This window comes from Balaenoptera borealis (genome assembly GCF_965194805.1).
Source record: "Balaenoptera borealis genome assembly, chromosome: 1".
In the NCBI taxonomy this organism is placed as follows: Eukaryota; Metazoa; Chordata; class Mammalia; order Artiodactyla; family Balaenopteridae; genus Balaenoptera; species Balaenoptera borealis.
Window position 1 is genome coordinate 34,705,406 of NC_138860.1, and position 25,347 is coordinate 34,730,752.

Here is a 25,347-nt window from a genome sequence, read left to right on the forward strand (position 1 = left end):
AACCTTTCTACTGATAGCCCAAGAATACCAGTCTCTCCTGTCTCCTGCCAGAGCCAGCTCCAAGGGTCTGGGCAAACAGGGGAACAGGTTAGGGAGAGATGGGGTGGGGGAGCTAAAGAATGTACACACACACTCTCTCCCGCCTGAGTTCTTCGGTGCAGGTGCTAGCAGAAGAGCCCTACAATGGTACAAGACTCCAGGACCCAGCTGTCCCACATCCTGCCTGCCTCCCACGCACCATCAGATTCCACTGGAGTTCACCACGGCGTGGACCATCACCCAGAAAGCCCCAGTTAGACCCAGCTGACTCCTGCAACTAGATCCTGCTGGACTATGGCTCCTGGAGACCCTAGAGCCCCCTGAGACCCCACCCCGCCCACTGGGCCCTTACCAAGGATCTTGCTGATGCTGGAATTGTGCATGTCTGGGAAGGCCTGGAGGATCTTCCTCCTCTCATCCTTGGCCCACACCATGAAGGCATTCATGGGCCTCTTGATGTGGCTGCTGTTCCGGGACTCAGGGAAGTGGCGGGAGCCTGGGGAGCAGGGGAGGAGTCAGCCAGGCAGGGCAGCCAGTGTGGGGTAAGGAAGAGTCCTCCAGGGCTGGCAGGAAAAAAATCCCCTACTTGACCACCAGAGGGCGCCGGGAGGCTCCCACAGGGCCAGGGATGGCCAGGAGTAAGACCAGCAGGGGCCCCGAGACAGACAAGGGACAGATACGTAAGGGGACTCCACAGACAGACTAAGGGAGAGAAGGGATTGGAGACAGACACAACCTGACCCACCCTGGCCCTGGTGGGAAGCAGAGGTGGGCCCTCCTGCCCATCAGCCCAGTACCCGGAGCCCTCACCGTCCACATCGCAGCCCAGCATGGCTTCTTCCAGTGGGTGCACACAGCTCTCCTCCAGCCGCTCCTTGGCTGGGGATGTGTCCAGGCTGATGAGGTCCTAGGTAGACAGGACAACTTGTACATCAGCCCCCTCTGCAGCACCCCACTCCCCTCCCCTGCTCTTCCCTTTGGTAGCCTCAGACACTGTGTCTTCCACCCCTGCCCACCCAGGTGCAGGGTAGTGGGAGCTCATACCTTACGGAAGGAGGTGTTGGGGGAACTTTCTAAGGCTCCACTGTGACCGTGCAGCAGCTGTCTGGCATCCTGGATGGCTTTGGTGACAGCATCCCCTTCACCAAGGAAGCCTATGGGACAGGGGAAGGAAAGGAAGGGACAGGAGGGGCTATTGAGGGAGGTACACCCAGTTCATGTCTTGCCACCCTGGGGTGATGCTCCCTCTTCCCCTCTGTTGCACTGCACATCCCCAAGGGGGCGCCATTTACACTGGAGTCCTGGTGACAGTAGACTGGAAATGAGAATGGCCTGAATCCCTGATTCAGCGTGCCCAATCAGATACAGTGGGGAGAGCAGGAAGGGGATCTTCTTCAGGGACACTGAGTGCTGAAACTAAAAGGGGCCAAAGAGAGCAAGCCTAACCCCTTGTTTTATAAAAACTGTAACCCACAGAGGGGAAGGGACACGCTCAGGGTCATATCCTGCCCTCTTAGCTCTCTCCTAGAAGAGGGCTGAAGGGAAAGGTGTAGGGGGCTTACCCAAAGGCAGGCTGGGAGGGCTGGCCTGCAGGTCCCGTGTGGGGGCCCCATGGCTGGGAGGACGGGGTCCACAGTTGCTCATCTTCAGGCTCGGGGAGCTGGAGGCATTAGGCAGCTCGGGGGCCTTGGGCTTGGCCGTGAGGTTCAGGGGTTGGGAGGGCTCCTGAGGGAGACCCAGAGGGTTAGAGACACCAAAGGACACCTCCACGGAGGGACTGGGGGGGACACAGGGTGACAGAGGGACAGAGGAGACAAGCATATCCAGAAGAGACAAGGAGACAGGAAAGGAAGACAGAAGAAGCAGAACAAGAACAAAGGACCCCATGGTCCCCTAGGTGGGCAGCCAGCCACCACAGGTGAGGGCGGGAGCCCCCCGCCAGTGGGTGGAGCAGTACCTGTAGGGGGTGGTGGGCAGACAAGGCCCCAGGCCTCTTCACCACTGGGGCGGCGGGGCTGTGCAGCAGCTGCAGCGGGTACTCCACTACGGAAAAGGCGGCAAGGAGAAAAGTCCTGGATGAGCACAGAACAGCAGACGCCCTGCTTGACGAGGTCCCGGCAGCACAGAGTGGGCAGAGGCTCGGAGCTGGCCCAGCTTGCTTCCAACCACTGCCCTCCCAGCCCCAAAGCGCTGCTGAGGACCTCCTATGCCCTCGTCCCACACTGCCCGGCACACTGATCAGCATCTTCACCCTGTTCCTGCCCTTCCCAACCCACTGACCGCAGAGTTCCCACTCGATGGTGAAACAAGATCAGGTACACCATCTACTCTTTCTACGGGTACTTGTGTTTTGTACCTACTACGTGCAGGGTACAAAAGCAGCTGCCTGGTTTGTAGCCGGCCTCATGTGCATTATCTCAACATCATCCCTAGTATGTGGCATATAAGAGGTACTCAATACATCATCCCATTTTATGGATAATGAAGACTGGGAGAAGTTACATGGGTGCCCATATAGTTAATAAATGGGAGCACTGAGATCTGAGACCTGAACCCAGCCGCATCCTCTAGATCCTTCCCCCCTACATGCACTCTCTCTCTGCTACCTAGCTGGCTTCATTCTCCCTCAAGGAGGACCAGCATCCCTGACTTGACAATTGAGGTGGAGAGATAAGCCATGTAGACAAACCACTGACCACATGGCTGGCGGTGATATGGGCTGCATGGGTGGCATGCCAGAGAACTCTGTTCAGCTGGGGTGACTGGAGCAGGCTTCCTGGGGGGAGGGGAGGCATGAGCGGGCGTGGCAGGCGGGCAGGTGGGAAAGCGGGAGGTGGGAAATGAGGCTGGCGCTCGATGGGCAAGCAGGGCTCGGGGCCTGTGAAGGCTGAGCCCGGGAGTTTGGACCCTATGCTATAGGCACCCAGGCACCACCTAAGGCTTGTGAGCTGGGAGAGGTGTTACTCATACTCAGCCAGGGTCGGGGAGGTGGTGGCACATCTGGCAGCCACAGGCTTCCTGCTTACTAGGATTCAGGAGCAAACAAAGCAGGGGGCAGCCTAGCCAGTCCAGGTCTTCCACAACTTATTTCCTGCCCCCTGCCCCCCTTGTCCAGCAAGGTGTGGCCCCCTCCCCACAACTAGGCCCCTGCCCTCCTCACCCGTGCAGCTCGGCTCTATGGACATCTGTAGGTGCAATGGTTTTGTGCAACCTGTCCTCCCCCTTCACCCCTCCCCATTCCCAGTCCCCACTCCTTCACCCCAAATGAGAAACTGCCTTCAAAGTAGGGCCTGACTTTCTCAGTCCTTTGTGTTTTCCCTTCCCCCACCCAGGAGTCAGTGGTGCTGGCCTATGAACTGTGCCCACGGCCCAAAGGCCTTGCTGGTGGACCCGTAGGAACTCACCCGGCTAGATTTCCCCTGCCTTCTCTCTCACATGGAGCAGGGAGCATTGACCAGAGGGAGTTGACTTAAAACCCTTTCCCCTCCTGGATCAATTATGGGCAGCATCTCTGCCCTGTCCCCAGGACCTCTCATAAGGAATCAATGATCGTAGCCTAATAATTCCATCTCTGCCTCCATCCCACTGTCACTGCCCTAGTCCAGGCTGTCATCCCCCATCTCTAGAATCCCCTCAGCGGCCCCTACCCCGTCTTACCTCCAGTGGGTACCCCTCTGTTCCCCACCACCCACAGCCAGTGTGACAACACATCCTCTGCTGAAATGTTCCCGCGCATCCCACATTCTAGAAAATAAATCCCAAAGTCCGTGCTCAGCCCCGACTGCCCTCCCCAGGCATATCCCACTAGCTGCCATGTGCTCCCCTCAACTCCAACACCCCCTTGGGCTTCCTGCCTCAGGACCCAGGCCCCTGCCCTCCACCCTCAGCTCCCAGCTTCACCCTCACAAGTCTACTCCCCCAGCACCCAAGCGAGCACCACCTCCTCAAGAAGCCTTCCCAGATTCCCCGGCTGCTGGTATCCTTCTGTCTCCCTCCCCAGACCGTAAATTCCTTGAGCTCAAAGTCCACATTTTATCACCCTCGTGGCTGCCCAACAACCAGTCAGCACCTGACGCTTGTTGCTGCTCAATCTGTGGTCACTGAGTCGCAGTGACAGGGCAGAAGGCAGCAGTGCCACGGTCAGGGCAGAGTAAGAGCATGAATTTGGGAGATGGGTAAATCTCAGCTAACATTCACAACATTAATATTCTGGTACAGGAAATGTCCCACAACTGGGGGGCTAGACCTAGATAGGCAACATCCTCTTATGTCTGGAAAGCACTTTATGGTTTTCAATGTGCTATTTCTTTTCATTCTCCCAGTGAAATTCAGAAAGAAGGGATTATTCTTTGACTAGACAGATCCCAAAGTGAGGCCCAGAAAGGCCGCACTGCACATTAATGGATGAGAGTGGTTCCTGGGCTCCTTCCCTGACCTCAGGTCAACCCTCCCCTCCCACACTCACCTGGCTTGCAGGGAATGGGCTGAATGGGCAAAGCCAGCTGGGAGTCGGGGGTGACAGGTAGAGGTTGGTGGCTTGGGGGGAAGGCTGGAATCATGACGTAAGGCATGTTGACCTGCTGAGGGCAAAGAAACCCTGTGTGAGTCCCTGGGGGGCCCAACCAGCTACCCAGCTGTGGTCATCCCTGGACACAGAGGGTGGACCTGGGGATGAGAGACGCAGGCCTGGGGCAGGGCCAGTTTTCAAAAGGATCCATCTGACCCTATGCCCCCTCTGTGGGTCTCTGTCTTCCTGCCCTCAGGTCCCAGCTGGGAGGAAGATATTCTGGGCCCTGCCCTTGAAACAGGGGACAAAAACAGGGGAGGGGGCTAGAGCACAAATGAGCCCCCCTCCTTAGGGTCATGCCTGAGTGGTTCTGCTCAGTCCACACTCCCTGCCTTTCCCTGTCTCCAGTACCTCTCCACACTGGTGTCAACCCCTCAAGCCCCTGCTCCCCCAGAGCCCAGCCCTCCCGCCCCTTTACCTGGATCCCAGCATCCAGCCCTCCCCTCTTTTTACCTGGATCTGCTGCTGAAGGAGGTTGATCTTATGCTGCTGCTGAATCAGCTGTTGCTGCTGCTTAGCGATCTGGCAGAAGGAAAGAGTAGGTGATGGGAGCATGTACCTTAGGCCCCAGGATCCCACCTCCCACAAGCCTTTGTGGCCCCATCCACACCCTGCCTCCCATGCCTAGCGCAAGGACATGGAGGACAGCTGGACAGGGCAAGAAGCCGAACAGCCAACCCTCAGAATTTATTCTCCTTTTGTGGAGAGCTCACCCCTTCCTCAGAGACCAGAGATGGAGGCTAGGCAGGAAGCAGCCAGCTGCTTTCACTCAGAGCCCCGCGGCGCCGCTCCACGCCCTGTCCCCTCACAAGGGCTGACGAACCGCCAGAGGTGGGACCGCCCAGCCCCTGCCCACGGCCCCCTCCCCGCCTGCCCCCAGGCCTCAGCCTGCACCAGCTAGGCCTGCCCCCACCACGCTCCTCTCTGTGCCCTGAGACACCAAGCAGGGCCTACCTGCTCCTGCTGCTGCCGGGCCAGCTCCATCTGCTGCTGCTGCTTCTCAAAGAGCATAGCGGCCATGTTCTTCTGCTCCGAGTGGGCCGTCAGGAGCTGGTCCCGCAGGGTGGACAGCTGATGGATCATGACCAGCAGCTGCAGCTCCTTCTCTGCCAGGCTCTCCTGGGTCCCTGCTCCATACGGACGCAAGCACCATTGAGGATTTTTGTTTGTTCATCTGTTACCAGTCCATCCATATGACACTGAGCAGTTGCTATGCCCCAGGCCCCTGTCAGGGGCTGGACCACAGAGACGACTGAGATACAGTCCTTGCCCTGGAGGCGGCTCCTCATCTTGTCACCTGACAACTAGCTGCTCTAGAAGGTCCCCACCATCAGTCACTGATTCCAGGCCCTGGAAGTGCTGATGGTGGGGCATATCTCAGCCCTGGCCCACCTCTGGGATGTCCTTAAGTGCCCAGTGCCACTGGGTCAGGGTGGATAACTAACCCACAGGAGGTCCCAGAGTGACACGCTTAGGCTTTGGAGCAAGACAGATCTGGGCTCAAACTCCCCTTTTAACTCATCCCTCCTGGGAGCTGTTGGGCAAGCTACCAACTTCTCTGCACTTTATAGTTTTTTGAATCTATAAATGAGCACAACGATTGACACTTCACAGGGTTGCTGTGAGGGTTAAAGGTATTGAATGTAAAGCTTAGTCCCGGATCTGGCACATGGTCCTCAACTAGCAATGTCAGTGCTTCCTTGTCTCTAATCCAGTTCATGTCAGATGCAGCAGTTACTCCTAAGTACCAGGATGCAGACCATTTGCATCAGAATTACTCGGGGAGCCTTTGAAAAATACAGATGCCTGGGCCACCATCCTCTGGGGTTCTCATTCAGTAGGTGGGGGTGGAACCTGGGGATCTGCATTGTTTTAAGGATTCCTCTGGGAGTGTGATCAACCACACTGGGAAACTTATCACCCTGATGAACCGAGGCAACAACACTTTAATTCACTTAGTGAGGTCCTGGTGGCCTAGAATTAAATTCCAGCAGTGAAAGGGAACGTTCGGCTCATTTTATAGTGAGATCTGAGAAGTGGCAAAGACATCCCCAAGGTCACAAGGGTCCCAGGGGATTTGATTCCCACCAGGCCTCTGCTGCATGGTAATAGGCCTAGTGCTTGCACCCCCGGGTGAGGGATGGTGCAGACCCCTAGGGCCAGGCAGGAGCCAGAGTGGCACAGGCCGGGTGTGAAGGCACCAAGAGCCCCAGAAATTGCCCTACAGGTCTAGACTGCAGGGCCAGGCCTGGAGAAGGGAAAGGGGTTCAAACATCTGTCCCCTGCCCACCCACATGGGCCTTCACCTTTGACATCTTTGGTTTCCACACAGCTCCTTCCCAGAAACCTCTCCTTCCAGTCACTGGACAGCAGCTTCTCGATGGCCGGCACGACTGGAAGATACCAAAGGGCTAAGGAGTAACTGTCCTAACACCTCCCCACCCAGGCCCCCGTGTCTAACTAGGGCAGACGTCTTACCTTCTTTTAAATTTCGGTTGAAGTCCAGCTTCTCCTGGCTTCCAGAAGCAGCCTCGGAGCCTCCTGGTCTCTTGGGTTCTGGGGACCCATTGCTTTCCAGGGAGCTGCTGTCCTGTAAGACACACTGAATGTCACTGTCACCCCCAAGGGAATGGGGGCAGACTGCACTGTGGGAGGCTGAGTGCCCCGGGGATGTGTATCCTGGGGGAACTCCAGAATCTACCCAGCCCCACCCTCCAGTAGGGCCCTCCCTCCCTTCCCACCTTCCCGACCTTTGCTCTGACTTGGCTTGATAGATTCGGTGAAAAGAACAAAAGGTTTAAAGACAAGAGACCTGGGCTCAGTGATTCACAAGGTGCTTGAGCCCACACGAGTCCCTGAACTTCTCTGAACCTGACCTCCCTCTTCCGAAAATGGAAATACTAATACGTCCCCTGCCATAGGATTGTTGCTGGGATCAAGGGAGATAACGCATGTGAATGAGGTTTGCCACTGCAGACTTAGAGGCCAAAAGCCAGCTATTAATTATTACTCCCTTGTACGCACCTAACTCCAGCCCGGCAGGTTACTCTCAAGGCCCCCACCTCACCCTCTTTAAGACATTGTCCCCTCTCTCCTCTTCTCATCTGAGTCCTCTCCATTCTTTAAGACCCAGCTTAAAGCCCTACTTCTCCAGGAAGTCTTCCTTGACCACCACCCCTACCCCTCAGCCCACCTTCACATACTCCTCCTGGCTGGATCCCTCCTCAGAGCCCTAAAACTCTCCTCACTTTCACTCATTTGGCTTTTGATTAGGTATTCCCTTTTTACATCTCTTGCATGGAATCATGGAATTTTTAAGAGCTGAAAGAATCTTCACCACTCATGTAGTTCAGCTCCTTCATTTTAAGGGTGAGGAACTGTATTGTCTTTAATAACAATTTAACTCTGGTTTGGTTAATAAGGCTGCTTTTCTCGAATCCTACATATGAAAAAGCTAGTAGATTATCTTTAAGCCAGACTGTGAGCGTGTGTATCCTATTTCTCAACTAGTCTTCAAGGGTAAGGACTGCTCACACATAGGTGAGCAGTTAATATCAGGTGAGTGAGGGCAGAAGTGCATCCATGTCCTGCTCAGACAGGTAGCCTGACCCACCCACCCACCTAAGTCTTGCCCCAGAGGAGAATGCTTCTGCCTGCCCCTCTGCCCAGCTAGGCTGGTGGGTGCCTGCTCCACCCACTAGAGGGAAGGGCACAGGCGTAGGAGCTACAGAGGCGGGGTGGGGACACTGACCCAGGAGCCCCTAGGAGAGTGCTGGGCACCTGGGCTGGAGCTTGAGGGTCAGCACCATCCTGGGGAGCCCGGGCTGGATCTCCGGGCTGGGGTTCAGCTGCGGTGGCCAAGCCCTGGGGGGCCTCGTGGCAGGGCTCCTTCTTCCCCTCTGACTTGACAGTACAGTTCACCATGGTGCCAACGTCATCCAAGGCCAGCTGGGCAGAGCCGGGGCTCCTCATGGACATCCTGAGGGAGGAGGGGCAGAGTGAGGGAGGCGAGTCCTGAACCCCAAGGCAGTGACTGTTCCCCCAGCCCCAAACAGGTACACTCATGCAAAAGGCAAGCTTCCATTTGGAACTCACTGTGACAAACTAGAAAAGATTCTTGTCCCCTCCCACCCGCCTATTTTTTTTTAACAGAAAGGTCTAGAGAAGACTGGGCCAACATTTGGCATGCCCTGCCTGTTGCAATGTTGGAACTAGTGGGCTGATGGGTCTCCCTGAGAAGGCTAGAGATTGTTAACTGGCTCCTTCTGAGCCCAATAAAGCCAAGATCATATATACAGTACGTGTCCGTGTATGTTTGTGTATGTACGTATTTGTAATTAGTTATCAAAATTTAAAAATCAAGAGATATCCCATAAAAATCTGGATTTGAACTTCTCTTGAAGCTGGTCTGTGGCAATAATTGGCTGGAATTGAGCAGCCTATGAACAGGCCAGTTTGCCTTACTCTCCACCACTCCCTCCTACTCCCCAAAAAGGGAAACCAAGTATCAACTACCCTATACACTTATTCTTTGTTTTCCTTATAGTAGAGGCAAGATAAAAGTGGACTATTTGGAACAATTTCTTATATCCGTGTATCTATCTACCAAAAGTGAGGAATGAAGTAAGCTGAGAGATGAGTAGCTTTCAGAAAAATATTTTTTTATATTAGAGTCCCTCAATTAGAGTCTGGCCCCTGTGGGCCTCTGCAGTCCCTGGTGTAATATAAGCAGAGACTGCATCCCCTGCCTCCTGTTGCTGACACCCCACTGCGTGGGATCACTACGTAGATGAGCAGGATCCTGGGAGAAGTTTTCAGTGGTTATGCCAAGTTCAAGGCCAGAGTAGCAGTTGCCCAGAGCTCACTTGCTCACCCTCCAAAGTGACTGAGACAAGACCAGTGGGGACACACAGCAGGTTCCAAGCAGGCACGTGTCTTGCCTCAGCTACTTCACTAGCTGCTGAGTGACCTTGGGCAAGTTACTTAACCTTTCCACACCTGTTTCCTCATCTGTAAAATGGGTGGTGTGAGGGCTATGAATTGATATTTACAAGGTGTTTAGAATAATGCTTTGTACTGGTAAGCACCGAAGTAGCCTTTGTTAAAGCACTGCAGGGTGGAATGCAGCACAAGGACGGCAGCCTCAACATAGCTGGGGGGGGGTGGGTGTGGGAGGCTTGTTTGAAAGACAAAGTCATGGGTCACCCACAAATCAGAAATTCTGTGGGTGAGGGCATGGATCTGTTTTAACAAGCCCTCCAGGTGATTCTGATACATACTAGTATGAAAAGCACTGTTAAATAAAAATTTTTTAAAACTTTGCTTACATGGGCATTAAATTTTTAGGAGGGGAGTGTAAGGCAAAAATTATATATAGTAAAACATCCCTTAAATTAAACTGCAGGTGCAGTATAATATTTGTATATTATATCAACTCTGTATAATAAAATGTTTCTTGTAATGTATAATGAATGATGCAATGTGCCATGTACAATAGATGTATACACTGTGTACAATACATGTACAGTATTTTACATGAAATAACTGAATGTTTGATTTGATGCCATCCTACAGATCAGACGAGACTAAACTCTCCTGCCACTTTCAAAGGGCAGGGTGCCCTGGGGGCTGGCGTGGGACCCAGGACAGGGCACTGCAGGATGAGGAGAGGAGGCATACATCAGCCCAGGAGAAGACACCCCAGCCCAGCTCACCCTGAGGCTTTAGGGTGCAGCTCTGGGTCCCCTCCTACCACCCAGGGACCCGGAGAGCGGCCAGGAAGCAGGCGCTCGGCCCATCCGGGCACAGGGAGGGGCGCAGAGCCAGGCCCCGAGCAGGGGGGCTGGGCGTGGGGGAGGGGAAGTCGGGGAGGGGTATTATCCTGAAGCTGAGGGCAGCAATTACATAACAAACAAACCCGGGGCTCAAGCTGTGAATTAATCAAATCGCTGAAAATAAAACCTTCCTCTCAGGAACTTCAGACAAAAGAAATGAAAACAACCAGGCTGGCTGGAAAATAAAAGACAGCAGCGCTGAAATGAGGACAAAAGGAAACCAGACAATAGGGTGTTGGACAAAGGCAATAAAGCCAAAGGAAGTGTGACAGGCGAACAATGCGGGCCTGTGGGCTTCTGATCCCCGGCCGCCTCCGCCCGCGGGCCCACACCCACAGCGCCACTGCGCCCGCCAAGCCGCCGGGTGGCCTCCTCGCTCGGGGCTGGGGTCCTGAGGGCTTTCTCCTCCCGGCGGTCCCAACTTCATGGCCTTCCAGCGCCTACCTCAAAGCCTTTCTTCCCACTGCAGCCCAGAGACCCCGGAGGCAGCCGCAGGGCGCACAGTTACGGGAGCGTCGGACACCGGGCTGGGCCCCCAGCGCCAGCCGCCCACCCAGAGCTGCGGACCCGCTGTGCATCCCCCCAGCTGAAGGCGGAGGCAGAGGAGATGATGATCTGCCCTAATGAACTCCAGGACCGCACTGCCCAGTACCGTGGCCACTTGCCACGCGGCTCCTGAGCACCTGTACCACGGCCGGTCCCAATGCAAACGTGCTAAGCACAAACTACATCCCTACTTTGGAAGGGTTAGTACAAAAACAGAATGTAAAACAGCTCATTAATAACTGGCTTTTGATTACACGTTGAAATTACACTTTGGATACTGTTGGGTTAAATAAAATACATTGTTAAAATTCGTTTCACCTGTTTCTTTTTGCACTTCTTATTGTAGCTACAAGAAAACATTAAAAGTATATATGTGAGGACTTCCCTGGCAGTCCAGTGGTTAAAGACTTCGCCTCCCAGTGCAGGGAGTGCGGGTTTAATCCCTGGTTGGGGAGCTAAGATCCCACATGTCTTGTGGCCAAAAAAACCAAAACATAAAACGGAAGCAATATTGTAACAAGTTCAATAAAGGCTTTAAAACTGGTCCACATTAAAAGAAAGTCTTTAAAAAAAATTATATATGTGGCTCACATTATATTTCTGTTGGAGCGTGCTGCACCAAGACATCTCCTCCCTTTAAGCTTGATGGCCTTTTCTACCCACACTTAACCCCCAAGAGCACTTCCACCTGGGTACTGGGATTATCTTTATTTGGGGAGTCTGCCTCCTGGAGCTCCCAACTCACCCTGGCTTCTGGCACAGCGCCTGGTAACAAAGAAAATGGCTCCTGGTGACCAGCCAAGGTAGCGTGGAGGTGTCAGTCTGTTCACCAGGGCGTGGTACCCACCAGATAACCCTGCCAGACCCTGCTAGCAGCCCAGACAAGGGCCTTTCATTCCCACAGGCGCCTGGCTCTACTTCAGGCACTGGCACTGGCTCTCCGTTGGTCCCCTCTCTGGACCCATTGGTTTATGGAGAAGCAACAGCCCAGGCTTGATGCAGAGTGCAGGCTTTTGGGTTCAACAATCTGGATTCAAATCCATGCTTTGCCACCAGCTGACTTGTGTGACTTTGGGAAGTTAACTCTGAGCCTCCATCTCCTAATCCATATAATGGGTATAATAATCCATATGTCACAGGTGTCCATGAAAATTAAATAATACAGGGTGAGCATCCATTAAGTTGTCATATAGCCCAGGATGCTCCTAGAGCCAGGTGGTTGAGAGAAAAGTCTCTACCTGAGTCCATATGAATCCCAACTCTGATTAATTAATTGCTGTGCAACGGTGGGCACGTGACATAACCTCTCTAAACCCCAGTTTCCTCCTCAGTGAAATGGAAATAAAACCCCCCAATATGAAGGGATGAGCCTTCCATTAACACTCCAGACCCTATAAGATGTGCCTGTTTTACATTCTCTTGGCACCCTGAAACTTGGCCTTCAAAGTACTTTTCACAGCTGGTAATGATACCTTCACATGTTTTATTTCTGACTCGCCCTGTAGCCTGAGAATCCATCCAACCTCACACTGCGGAAATGTGCTTGTTTTTGCTCTTCACTGTAGCCCCAGAGTCTAGCACAGTGCCTGGAACATACAGGTGCTCAATAAATCCTTGTACAACACTCAGAGAGTTTAATATAGTTCAGCAGCACAGCACAAGGCAGACCTGAATGCATAAGTGACAGCTATTATTATCATCATTATTAGATAGATGTTGCTCTCTGTGGTTTATTTCCCACATCTCCACCTCCCACACCCAGTTATCCTCAGCTGCATCTTCCTTGTATCTAAGTTCTTCCTATGAGTGACCCAAATCTCCCAGTAGCAAAGCAAGTCCATTTCCTTTTGTTCCTACCTTGGGACAGGTAAGAAACATTTTCCACACCTTTTGAATTTAAAGACCCTGTTGGAGTCTTCCCTTAAGTCTCTTCCAGAGACTTGAAAAAAAAAAAATTCCCTTATTACCCTTTCCCTACAAAGCATGCTCCATGCTTCAATCATACACATTTTTCAGGAGGTTTTAAGGTCAAGCAGCCACATCCTCCCCTCTCCCCAGACGCCCAGAAGTCAAAGACTCTTTTAGTACACAGGAGATGTGAATTACTGGACTCCCCCAGTTCTCACCCAGGTCCTGGTCAGAGGCCGCAAGCCCACAGGACTCTCCAGTGGGACTCTCACTCAGGTGGAAGTGCTCCCATGTACCCAATCTCCTCCCTCTCACCCAGCCTTACTCATATTTTATAAATGGAGAAACTGAGGCCCAGAGAGGTCAAGTTCACGTGGCTTGTTTGGGCAGTACTGTTTCAGGAATACAGAGTCAGAAGACCTTCAACCAGCTGGGACACGGAACAGTATTCCTGCTCTGCCTTCCCTTCCCTTCTGGGGAACCTAACCCATAGACCCTCTGCTGTCTTCTTCTCCTTGGCCTTACCTCACCTGAGCATCTGTAGGAGGTGAAGGCCCCTAGGGAGAGAGGACTCTGGCCAGCCTCAACCTGGATGCCGCAGCGTCTTGAGTCTCTGAGCTGATGTCTGTGAGGCCCTGGGCCCCCAAATCCAGCGCCTAGGACAAGGCATAGAGAGATGCCTGCCCTCCACAGAGGGCCAATGGCTCAAAGCACGGTTCTTACGCGACAAAGCAGACTACAGGTGCTGATCTCCTTTTTCTCCTCCCCACAACCAACCCTCTCCCAGCCCCTGACCCCCACCCACCCCAGGCGCACACACACCAAGCCCCTTTCTCCCCCAAACAAATCACCAGCCACTTCCTCTCCCAATCAGCCAACAACAGCCCAGCTGGACTGGAATCAAAGGACTTCTTGCTCTCAGACCTTTCTCCCTCCACAGCGACAGCCCTTTTCCCCCCAGAAATATCTAGATACAGATCAAGATAGAGATAAATTCTAGTCATCGGAGCATGACAGGTGACTCAGACCCAGGGGTACAGGAAGACAGCCTGAACAGACAGGCAGACCCTCCCAGGAGGGCCAATGACAACACTTCCCCACCGGGCACCCACCTAACCTCTCTACTGAGACTCCCACTCCCAAGCTGACCCTGAGTAGGTGGTGCCGAGGGGCACTGCCAGGGAAAGAACCACGTGGCAGAGAAGGGCAGGGCCTGAGTCCCAGGGGAATGTCACTTCCTTTCAAAGCCCCAGAGAGTTGAGAGCCTCAGGCAGCCCTAAACAATAGCCCAAGGCGTGGGTGCCCAGAACGGTGCCCCGGTGCCACATCCTGCCATTCTTCTCCCAGGCCGCACCCTGCCACCCTTCCTGGCTACGCCCGATCCTATCTCTGCTGTTTACTCAGAGCTGAGAGCTGGGCTGGCTGCAGGCTTGGAACAAAGCTTTCCTGAGAGGCCCCCTCACCCTCTCCAGCCTCTGTGGGCCCTTGGGGTATCAGATCCATGGCGTGGCCCAGCCTGGCCTAGCCCTGCTCAGGCGGAGGCCACAGCCAACACCTCCCGTTCCTGGGCTGTTTCTGGGCTGATCAAGCAGCTAAGACCAGCCAGACTGAGGCTTGCTGAACCCCCAAGAGCTCCTGTCCTCCCAGTCAGCAAGAGGAGGCAGCCTCCCCCGCACCTCTGGCCCAGAAGCCCAGCTCCAGACAGAGCCTTGGCAGCTGCCAAGATTCAGCTGACCCCAGCCCAAGGGCACGCAGGACTGAAGAAGCCAAGGAGAAACTAGCTGTGCTGTTCCCATTCACAGCCCCATCTGAGTCTTCTCTTCCTGGAGAGTCCAGGAAGAGACAGAGAGGGCAGCGTGGAAGGACTGTTGAGGTTCCCAGCAGGATGGGTGCCTGCCCCACGGGCCTGGGTAAGATTGAGGAGGTAAACTGTGTCTCCAGGATTCCCTTCCCTGGGGGCCCTCCTGCCTTCAGGACCTGATGCTGTCTCCAGCCCCTCCCAAGCCCCATCAGCAGCCCACCCACAATGCTAGGAAGCAGCCGCAGTTCTGGCCTTACCTCCCAGTGCAGGTCCAAGCCTATGTCCTGGATTCGGGAGTGTCTGGCCTTTTACACGAGCAGTGCCCAGCCCAGAGCAGGCATACAGCAGAAATGGTGTAGCTGAGGCCGACTGGCCTTGTCAAAGGCCTCCCTTTTGGGATAGCCCTGAACAGTAACCAAAGGGAAAGGAGGAAAAAGAGCCTGCAATGACAGAACACCCACTTGGCTGAGAGCATTGGGTGAGGGGCTCGCCACTCATTTTTCCGACCCAACCAAGGCCCAGTGGAGCCATCTGAGCTCAGGCCTCACTGATGCCCAAACCCACGTCTTTTCATCTGTCGGCTGGTGCCCTGGCTGCTCTTCCTCTACCCCAGATAACAGGATCCGGTCCAGCAAAGATAGATCTGCCACTGTCTTTGCTGCTTACAGGATTCTAGTTGTTTTTGACTTGAGTCATGGCCAAGGAAGAATTAATCGAAAGAAACCAAGGCCACTTTGGAAACTTGGGGGAAAGATTCAACCTCTGAAAACCTTAGTTTCTTCATTGTAAAATGGAAATTCCAATACCTACTTTGTGATTAGAAGGTAATCACAAGCTTAGAGAATCTGGTACAGAATATATGTTCAGGGAAGGAGAGAGGAAGAGAGACCTAAAGCAAGGAGGCTGTCTTTCCCTACCTACTCCCAGACCACCCAGAGTGAGACACCTACCCCTACCTGGCCCTGGCTTTCCAGAGGCTGGCAGGTATGTGTGACCCTCTGGCATTGCTGGGAGGCATCCTGATACGGCTAAAAGAAATGGGCTTTATTGTCACCCAGACCTGTGTTTGAAGCCTGGCTCTACCATATACTACTGTGTGACTATGGGGAAGTTTCAGTTTCTCCATCACTAAAATGGAACAAATAATAACTATCTCGTAGAATTATTGAGAAGACTGAATGTGATGTTTGTAAAAAACAAAAAAAATGTTTGCTCACTGAACCCTCTCATTCACCTTTTGGGGAAGCCTCCCCCACCCCTGCATGCCAAACACGCAGAAGACCCACACCCAAAGGACAACTGGGAGTGTCATCTTCTTCCATCTCCGCCTGTCCCCTGTAGGTCCCCCTCTCTTTGGCGCTGTTTCACTACCCTGCTTAGGTTGTCTGCATGTTCCATCGGTGTCCCCAACCACCCTGAAATCTCCCCTGGCTGGTGCCTACACTGAGCCAGACACCCAGGCCACGCACAGCGCAGACAGGCTGAAAGGACCTGAATTTGCCCAGGAAACCCACATCCTCAGTGCCACGGCCGACCTGACCAACCCCCCGTGCCTCCCCTTCCCAATGGCACTGAAGTTCTGCAGACCCTCACAAGCTCCCTCATCTCCTCCAGAGCCGGAGCTAGAGGGTAAAGTGTTGTTCCATTAACCCCTGCCATCCCCTGCCAAGCCCAGGAGGGGACAAGAAGGTGGAGACTAGAAGGATGACTGCAGAGGCGGAAAAGGACAAGTGGGAATGGCCTGCAAACACCAGGCTGAGCAAAGTCTCATCTTTGCAGACATCCCTTTTGTTGGGGCTGGTGTGGGCCAGGCAGCATTTGGCTTCTGCTTGGTGACAAGTCCAAGCCATGTGGACTAGGCCTTCAGGGTCTATGGTGACATGGAGGTTCTGGAGACACGCGCAGTCAGTTCAAACCCCAGCAGCCCTCTAACTAGTGGCATGGATAGGCCGACTTATTCAACTCCCCAAACCTACTACTTTCTTTATAAATGTGATCAGTAATATATACCCACTAGTGTGGTTGTGAGGAGTAAACAGTATAACAGGCAAAGGCCAGTGCCTGAACACAGCCGTGCTAAACAGCTGTAACGTGTATAACCATTGTAATCTGGAGCTGGGGGCGATGGCTGAGAAGTGGAGAGTCAGCCAGTTCCTCGCTGCTCCAAGAGGGAGCCCAGTGAATACTTGAGACTTAACCTCTACACACCTCAGATTCTCTATCTGTAAAGGGGGCCAACAATAGCTACTTCTCGTGGTTGTTGGAGAATTAGTAAGTATTGTATATAAAATACTTAGTGCAATGCCTGGCACAAAGCAGACTGGCACTTAGTGTTGTTATCGTGATCGAATGAATGAATGATTGTGCTTCTGGCAGGGAACTTCTGCCAGCCAGAGCACTCTGCCCCAAGCCAGTGAACGTTGTGAAGGCCCTTCTTAAAGGTATTTCAAATATCAGCCTCCACACATCTGCGAGCCCACAGCCCCCTCTCAAAGTGGGCACCTTTACACCACATCCTCAGGTCTCTGAGGGCTCAGGAAAGGTATCTGATCCCTTCCCTACTTCTTCTCCCTCTTCCTGCCTCAGCCAGCCACTGCAGGGGCAGGGGAAATGGGGCAGCGATCAAGATAGGTGAGTGGTACAAGAAAGAGGAGTCAATAAATGCCAGTCACCAAGAAAGGCCACCAGGCAAGTGTTGACAGGACACGGTCTTGACCCAGAAGTTCAGCATGCAATTAATCAGCAAATACACTTGGCCTCATCTTCTCCTCCCTGGGATGTACCTCCTTAAGGCTCCATAAAAGATACACCTTGAGGGAAGGTCTGGGGGCTTCCAGAGGGGCTTGAGCATCCAGCTCCCCAGCTTGGGCGACAGTGGAGGAACAAGGTGGCTGGCAGCACTGCAGTCATGGTGGCTGGGGCCCATGGGCTGAACTGGGATGCATCAGCCTCACCTTTGGGCACCCTGCTCAGGTCTGCTGCTTCCCCCATAGCCTCCCCTTCCCCCATCCCAGGGTTTCTGCGCGGGACGCCACCTGTGCCTTATGAAAACCTAATCACCACCATCTCCCCCAAGACAAGCTCACTCATGGGAAACCCCAATTGAGCAGCTCTTGCTCAAGCAGCGTTCATTCTTCCAGTGAACAAACTGTTCCGTTCTGTTTCTCTGCAAAGGCCATGTTTCCTCTCCCATTATCTACCACATCGGCACACAAGCCTGCCACAAAAGATTTCTTCTTTCTTTTTGTTATTTTCATGGTCCCCTTTATTTATGAGTGGTTGTTTTTTCTTGGCTTTGGCTCCTTTTCAAAAGGGCAGGGGAGCAAGGGGAGGAGAACAGTTTCATAGTCTTTGATTTCATCTAAAATGCTCATCAAACAATTCCCAAAGCAGCCAGCCTGCACCCCAGTCTGCCTGGGACCCCAACTTCCAGCACCAGCACCCTTTGGAAACTGAGGCAGAAAAGAGCCAGATCTGGCAAAGGGGTGGGATATGGTATGATTCTGGGAGGGATCTTGACATCTGGAGTCCCAAATGGTAATAATAATAAAATAACAATGGTGACATTCAAAGTATTTAACAACTGAATGATGCGCACTAACCAGTGAGATGGGACTCTTGGGACAATCAGATGAGTTGGCAGATGCCAGACACACACTACTGGTTGCCACTCTGGTGTGTACCCCTCTGATCATAGCTAACATTTTCTGAGTATTTACTATGTGCTGAGCACTGTTTGAATCACTTTAATCGATCTTCACCATAACCATCTGAGGTAGATGATATTATGATCTCCATTTTACAGATGGAGAAACTGAGGCACAGAGGTGATCTGAGCCCGGGCCGTCTAGCGTCAGAATCCACCTCTCAACCAGACAACAGGAATCAGGCACACAATAAGCTAAGGGTCACAGATAGGCATTAGCTCTTTTACTACTTTCCCCAGCCCTGTGAAATAGTTACTGTTATCATCTGTTTTACCGATGAGGACACAAAGGCTTAAGGAGGCTAAGCAACTGCCAGTGAGTGGTGAGCAACACACTGACCCAGAGACCGGCTGTCGAGTCCCTTCTTTCAAGCCCTGGATTACACTGGCTTCTCTTCCACTTGTTTGAGGTCCCAAGAGCCATGGAAAATCATCACCTGGAGCCTGAATCACCTGCCCCTCAACTCCAACCTCTGCTGGCCCTCTGCTGCTCTCATGATGCGGGGTGTCAAGGGACCCAAGCAGGTCCTAGCTCAGTTGATGTTAGAAAAGTCAAAGGCAAACGCCACATGCAGACATCAAATGACTCAGAGCCAGGGTCCTAACATAGCATCCTCCAAGTGAGTTCGGGGCAGCACTGGAGGGCCGCCTAAGCTATCACCTCTCCTTTGCTTCCTGGCCATCCTTCCTTGCCCTCTACCCCGACACCTCCACTCTCTCTCCCTTAGCTTCTCACCAACAGCAGCGAGCAGAGCTGTGCACTTCATAGGCTCCCCCAACATATGTGCCTAACTATTGTTGCAGTCATCTTATTTTCTTATCAATTTTTTTCTGACTCTAAAAGGAATGTGTACTCATTGTAGAAAATCTGCAAATTTAGAATAACATAAAGAAGACAAAAAGAAATTAAAGTCACTCACTTCCCATTAATCCAGAGGTGGCAACTGATAACAATTTGGCCTCTTTCCATCAAATATTTTTCCTGTGTGTCGTTTTCTTTTTCATCATTCAGCTCATAAGCAAGCTTTTGTACTATTCCCCCCACACACACACTTAATAGTATATCAGGGGAAGTTTTCATGTTACTAAAAACTGGAAATTATTGGGCTTCCCTGGTGGCGCAGTGGTTGAGAATCTGCCCGCTAATGCGGGGGACACGGGTTCGAGCCCTGGTCTGGGAAGATTCCACATGCCGCGGTGCACCTAGGCCTGTGAGCCTACAACTACTGAGCCTGCGCGTCTGGAGCCTGTGCTCCGCAACAAGAAAGGCCACGATAGTGAAAGGCCCGCGCACCGCGATGAAAAGTGGCCCACGCTTGCCGCAACTAGAGAAAGCCCTCGCACAGAAACGAAGACCCAACACAGCCAAAAATAAATAAATAAATTAATTAAAAAAAAAAAAAAAACTGGAAATTATTTAAAATTCTTTAGGGAATTTTAGTCCAGTGGTTAGGACGCCTCACTCTCACTGCCGAGGGCCCAGGTTGGATCCCTGGTCAAGGAACTAAAATCCCACAAGCCGCGCAGCCAAAAAAAAAAAAAGAAAAAGAAAAAAAGAAAGAAAAGAAAATTCTTCATGAAGTCATTTGTAACGGTTGCACATCTCTTCAGTGGCTGTACCATAATTTACTTTATCCAATGCCGAGGGTTAAAACAATCCAACTCTTTAAATCTTATATTACTGAAACCTCCTCTTCACCCACAAGGTCATCTACCCTCCAGACACTTCTGGTGGGCCAGGGCCATTCTGCTCCTATGACAGATGGGAAGGAAAGGGCCCTGACAATCAGCAGACAGAGCAAGGTAGCAGAAGGACCTCACCTGCCTCTTTTTTTTTTTTTTCCAATTTTTAATTTAAGTATAGTTGATTTACAATGTTGTGTTAGTTTTGGGTGTACAGCAAAGTGATTCAGTTATACATATATATATATATTCTTTTTCAGATTCTTTTCCCTTATAGGTTATTACAGAATATTGAGTATAGTTCTCTGTGCTATACAGTAGGTCCTTGTTGTTTATCTATTTTATATTTAGTAGTGTGTATATGTTAATCCGAACTCCTAATTTATACCCCCTCCCCTCACCTGCCTCCTCTTGATGGGACAAGTATGTAGCAAAAGGAGTACAGGACGGAATATGGAGGCTGTGACAGAGGCCCGGAAGCGTGGGCCCAGGGCCTGACTGCTTCTGCAATGGGGAGGACACGTCTCAGCGTTTCTCGGGGCCTGACTTCCCCATAAAAAGTTGGAGAACCACAATGAGATGCCACTTCACACCCATTATGATGGCTATTATTTTTAAGAAAAGAAAAAGCAAAAGGAAGTGTTGGCAAGGTTGCAGACAATTGCTGGTGGGAATGTAAAACGATACAGCTGCTGTGGAAAACAATATGGTGGTGTCTCAAAAACTGAAACATAGAATAACCATATGATCCAGCAATTCCCCTTCTGGGTGTATAACCAAAGGAGGGAAAGCAGGGCCTTGAAGGGATGTTGCTCACCCGTGCTCATACAGCATTATTCACAATAGCCAAAAGGTGGAAACAACCCAAGTGCCTATGGAGGGATGAATGGATAAAATAAAATGTGGTATGCATATACAACAGAATATTATCAGCCTTAAGGAGGAAGGAAATTCTGGCACATGCTACAATATGGATGAACCTTGAAAACATTATGCTAAGTGAAGTAAGCCTAAGTGAAATAATAAAAAGACTAATACTTCTTGATTCTGCTTATATGAGGTCCTTAATAGTTACATTTATAGAGACAGAAAGTAAAACAGAGGTTACTAGGGGCTGGGGAGAGGCGCAAAGGGGAAGTTATTCTTTAATGGATACAGAGTTTTAGTTTGGGATGACACAAACTTCTGGAGATGGACAGTAGTGACAGTTGCACAATGTAAATGTATTTAATGCCTCCAAACTGTACAATTAAAAATGATTAAAATGGTACATTTCATTACTGTATATGCTACCACAAAAAAAAGATGGAGAACATGAAACTGCTAATAATTTACACCTTCATGGCACCTTTAATCTTGCAGACAGGCAGAGGTGAGAACGTAACACAGACTCACAGGCTGGGGACTCACGTCCGGCCAGGGGTCAGGGAGCGTGCAGGTTGGAGACCGGCTGCCTTTAGAGAGCCCCTTGCTCACAAAGCCATAATTAAAGTAACTAATTGAAGTGTCTAAAAAGGCCAGACCCGCCCCACCAGCTAGGCCTTCCTTTCAGTGCCTCCCTCACCTCTAGGAACAATGAAAGGCTTTTACCTGCCATGCAGAGACAGGTGTATTCAGGATTCCTCAGCAGGGAGGGAAAGGGATCTGGGGGCAGGAAGATGGGGATAGAGGAAGAGATTTCGCTCACTTCCTCTAAGTCAGTTCCTTGGCTTTCCTGGAAATGCTTGCCTCAATTGTCCTTCTTAGGGTGGCAGTTTCAAGGAAAGCACTGGGCTGACGCCTGGTTTCCAGAACAGCTCTCCCCCCACCTCCCCACCCCCGACTTGCTGAACAACCCTGGGCAGTTACTCTACAGCTCTGGACCTCCTTGAGGTCCATTTGGGGAGGACAGAGACTCTAAAGCAGGAGGTCTGAGCTAACAGAGGGGGTGACTGGGGTGGGGCCACCTTGGGGAGAGAAGGAGGGAAAGGAGAAGCCTTCCCAGTTTTCAGAGTCATCCACTTATTGCACAGGTGCTGGTTTCTGTGGGCCACTCGAATCATCCTTTTCCTCTTCAATGAATGACAGGCTGGGACCAAAGTCCCATCCTGCCCTAAGGTTCATTTGATATTTCCGTTTTCTATTACTGGTACCTTTACCGGTAAAAACTATCCCCGTTCCCACTTACCCAAGAACACATCCCAGCGTTTCCAGTATCTAAGAGCTGCCGGTGCTCCATGGCCTGATTAAGAGTTCAGGCCACGCTGATGGCCTTCTACTGCAAGAGAACCTTAGGGATTTTCTATGGAAACTGAAAAAAGCCACTGGCATCTCTGTCCATCTTTGTCCAAAGAAGAAGAGAGATGAGCGTCCCCTCCCCTGCTCTTGCCTCCCTAGGCCCTCCCTCTGCCCGCACAGGGCCATTAAAGCTGCTCTGCTTCCCTTCCCCCACAGCCTGTCGCCCTGATCCAGGGGGTGAGGGTCAATGATGGGGTCACTGGAGGCGCCTAGCTCAAAACCAGCTCCTTCGCTTAGGAAGGAATTTAACCCTCTCCCTCCTGGCTCATGACTATCCACCCTAGCAGATCTACGGATATGGAGGGAAAAAGTTATTGCAGAGAGGATCACACAGACCCACGTGATAATTCTGAGTGCACAGTGGAAATGAGCCCTGGATTTGGAGGCAGAAGGTCTGAGTTTGAGCCCTAGCTCTGCCACAAAATCAAGGTGCAATCCTGGGCAAGTCTTAATTCTCTGAGCCTCAATTTTCCTATCTGTAAATTGGGAGTCAAAATACACCCCACCAGATTGCTTGGAGCCTCAGCACAGTGATTTTCTAAATGTCAAAGCACTTAATACACTTGATGGTTTAGAAAGCCCCATAAAAGTATAAGGGATTTGGACGCTTGTAACTCACTGTGGGGCCTGAGACACACCACCCAACCTTGCAAGGTCTCAGTTTTTCCATTTGCACATGGGATAAATTATTACTTCTTCTCTCAGAGATAAAATTTTAAGCTGGGGGTGGGGGTTCCAAGGTCTTTGATGTTGTATATAAGTGCTGCTAAGCCCCTGGTTTCTACCTTCAGACTGCAGCCCAAATCAGCAGAAAGATCGTGACAGCACCTGCCATTTTTCGAGTGAGCACAACAAGCTAAGTGCCTCACAGATATTTTTGGCAGCAACAAAACCCATTTTATAGTTGAAGCATCTGAAGCTAAGGGGTGGAAGCAAAATCCCACTGAAGGTCCACCTGACTCCAAGTCCAAAACCACAGCACAAGGACCTTGGAGAAAAGGCCGCTTCCCCACAGGCACTCCCAACCCAATTAGCCCTCTTGGCTGTGGGGCTGGGTGCCGGGGGACAGCCTCCACTTCCTGCCGGGTTCCTGCAGGCAGCTCCCAAGGGCCCAGAGTCCAAAGGTTAGTTAAAGGCTGTCTATTACTATGAGTTATTGAAATTCACCAGCAGCTGGGTTTGGTGAATGTGGTGGTTTCATGCTTCCAAACGATCCCAACTTATATGTGAATTTCACCAGTTCTGCAAAAATCCATTCTATCTGGTGTAGAACTGTCCCCCTTAGTGACCAGTTTAAGGGACAACACTGGGCAAAGGACAAAAGGCAGTGCACTCTGAGCCATATCATTCCTTCTATACCTGGCAACACCCTGCCTGCAGCTAGTGTGTGAGAGAGTTCACCCCCTTTTCTGGGCTGCTCCCCAGCGCCAGCACAGCGGGGTCCACACACTGGGGTCCACGCCCCGGCCCACCTCCATCCCACACCCCCACCCCTGCTCCAAGCTCCTGGAACACTTGGGGCAGCAGCTCATTCCCTTGCTTCTTTGAGTGCATGGGTCACTCCTGTAACAGAATAACCACAGCAATAATTACAGCAGCAAACGCCTGGATAAGACACAACCCCTGTGCCAGACACTGTCTGAACACTTTCCATATAACCCTTTTTATTTAATCCTCTCAGTATCAGGTATGATTGTCAGCAGCATTTTACAGTTCTGGAAGCTGAAGCACAGATTAGTTAAGTAACTTGGCCAGGGTCGCACAGCACATGTGTGTGCCAAATCTGAAGGAAGAATACAGTGGGAGGCTGAGAGAGGTGTCACAGCCGACAAAGTCTGTACCCACCACACTCGGGAGAGGTGCTCCTCCCCCTTTCCCAAATCCCACAGAGGTCATGCCCATGACCCAAAGGAGGAGCTGCCCCACATCCACACAGGCCCCAGGAGAGCCGCACTGTCCCACCCCAGCACAAGCCCTAACAACCACCACCGCGGTGGCCGCGATACTAATACCAGCTCCCACTTACCGGAGTCTCCTATACTCCAGGCCCCGAAACTAAGCACTGTAATATATACATCACTTCACTTCACTGAATCCTTTTAACCTTGGGAAGTAGGTATTAATCTTTTCCCACTTTGTAGGTGAAAAAACTAGGCTCTATGAAAGTTCTAGTATTTGCCAGAAATCTCACAGCTCAGAAGAAGCAGAGCCAGGACTCAAACTGGGATCTGTCTGACTCCACCTTGTACCTAGCCTCAGAAACCAAGCCCATGGAGACAGAAACAGCTCCAGCAGTCCTGGTGCCCAGGCCAACTCAGCTGAAAGGGCTTGTTCCCACAATGCAGCTATTTCCCATGATCCTGTCTCACCTCCCCAGACAGATTACAGCTTCCCTGCAGGCAGGGTCTGGCCTCCTCCCCCCCGCCTCACCCAGTGCCTTCACATAATAAGGAATTGGTAGAGCTTATTCATCCCTGAATACCTTATTTGTTAAAAATATATATCAAACCACTGCCTTTAAAAAAGACATCCAGAGATTAATATTGATCAATCCTGAACAAAATAAGTTTGCTCATTCATCGAGGAACGGCACATCCCAGGAAAGCTGGCCACACTCACTCACTTGAGCCCCTGCGGGACCAAAGCCGGGGTGAGTGTGGGTCAGGGCAGACCAGGAAAAGGGACCTCCCCTCCGCAGGCTGCCAGGCTTGGCCTCACACCCTGGGAAGCCGCAGCCCTGCAGGGGAAGGGAAGTTGTCTGATTACCAGATGGTTCAGCACGACCTGAAGGCAGCAAAAATGTCTTTGAATGGAAAGAAAAAGCACAGGGTTCTGTTGGAAGTTTGTTGCAGAATAATGAGAGAGAAGTTTCAGCCTGAATGAATGAGCCACCCATTCTGAAAGTTCTGAGACACTCTCTGGTTCCTTGCTGTCAACAAAGTCCTAGCTCCTTGGCCTGCATTCAAGGCTCCCTCTGACCTTGGAG

General features: G+C 51.8%; 1 protein-coding gene across 4 annotated transcripts in view; it reads right to left on the bottom strand.

Annotated features, from left to right (window-relative positions):
• SOX13 (SRY-box transcription factor 13) overlaps positions 1–25,347 on the bottom strand; it is a 44,063-nt gene that overhangs the window by 3,273 nt on the left and 15,443 nt on the right. For 2 of the 4 annotated variants that reach the window (XM_082396656.1, XM_082396654.1), the window contains exons 2-12: positions 8,387–8,585; positions 7,085–7,196; positions 6,913–6,999; positions 5,561–5,733; positions 5,060–5,128; positions 4,505–4,619; positions 1,997–2,082; positions 1,602–1,764; positions 1,084–1,193; positions 850–946; positions 392–535 (exon numbers count right to left, since the gene is read on the bottom strand). In XM_082396656.1, coding sequence (XP_082252782.1) covers positions 392–535; positions 850–946; positions 1,084–1,193; positions 1,602–1,764; positions 1,997–2,082; positions 4,505–4,619; positions 5,060–5,128; positions 5,561–5,733; positions 6,913–6,999; positions 7,085–7,196; positions 8,387–8,584 — 1,354 coding nt within the window. In that variant the 5' untranslated portion in view covers position 8,585. Of the gene's footprint in view, positions 1–391; positions 536–849; positions 947–1,083; positions 1,194–1,601; positions 1,765–1,996; positions 2,083–4,504; positions 4,620–5,059; positions 5,129–5,560; positions 5,734–6,912; positions 7,000–7,084; positions 7,197–8,386; positions 8,586–13,419; positions 13,634–25,347 lie in introns of those variants that run through there. The other 2 variants (XM_082396657.1, XM_082396655.1) reach the window with 2 other exon arrangements.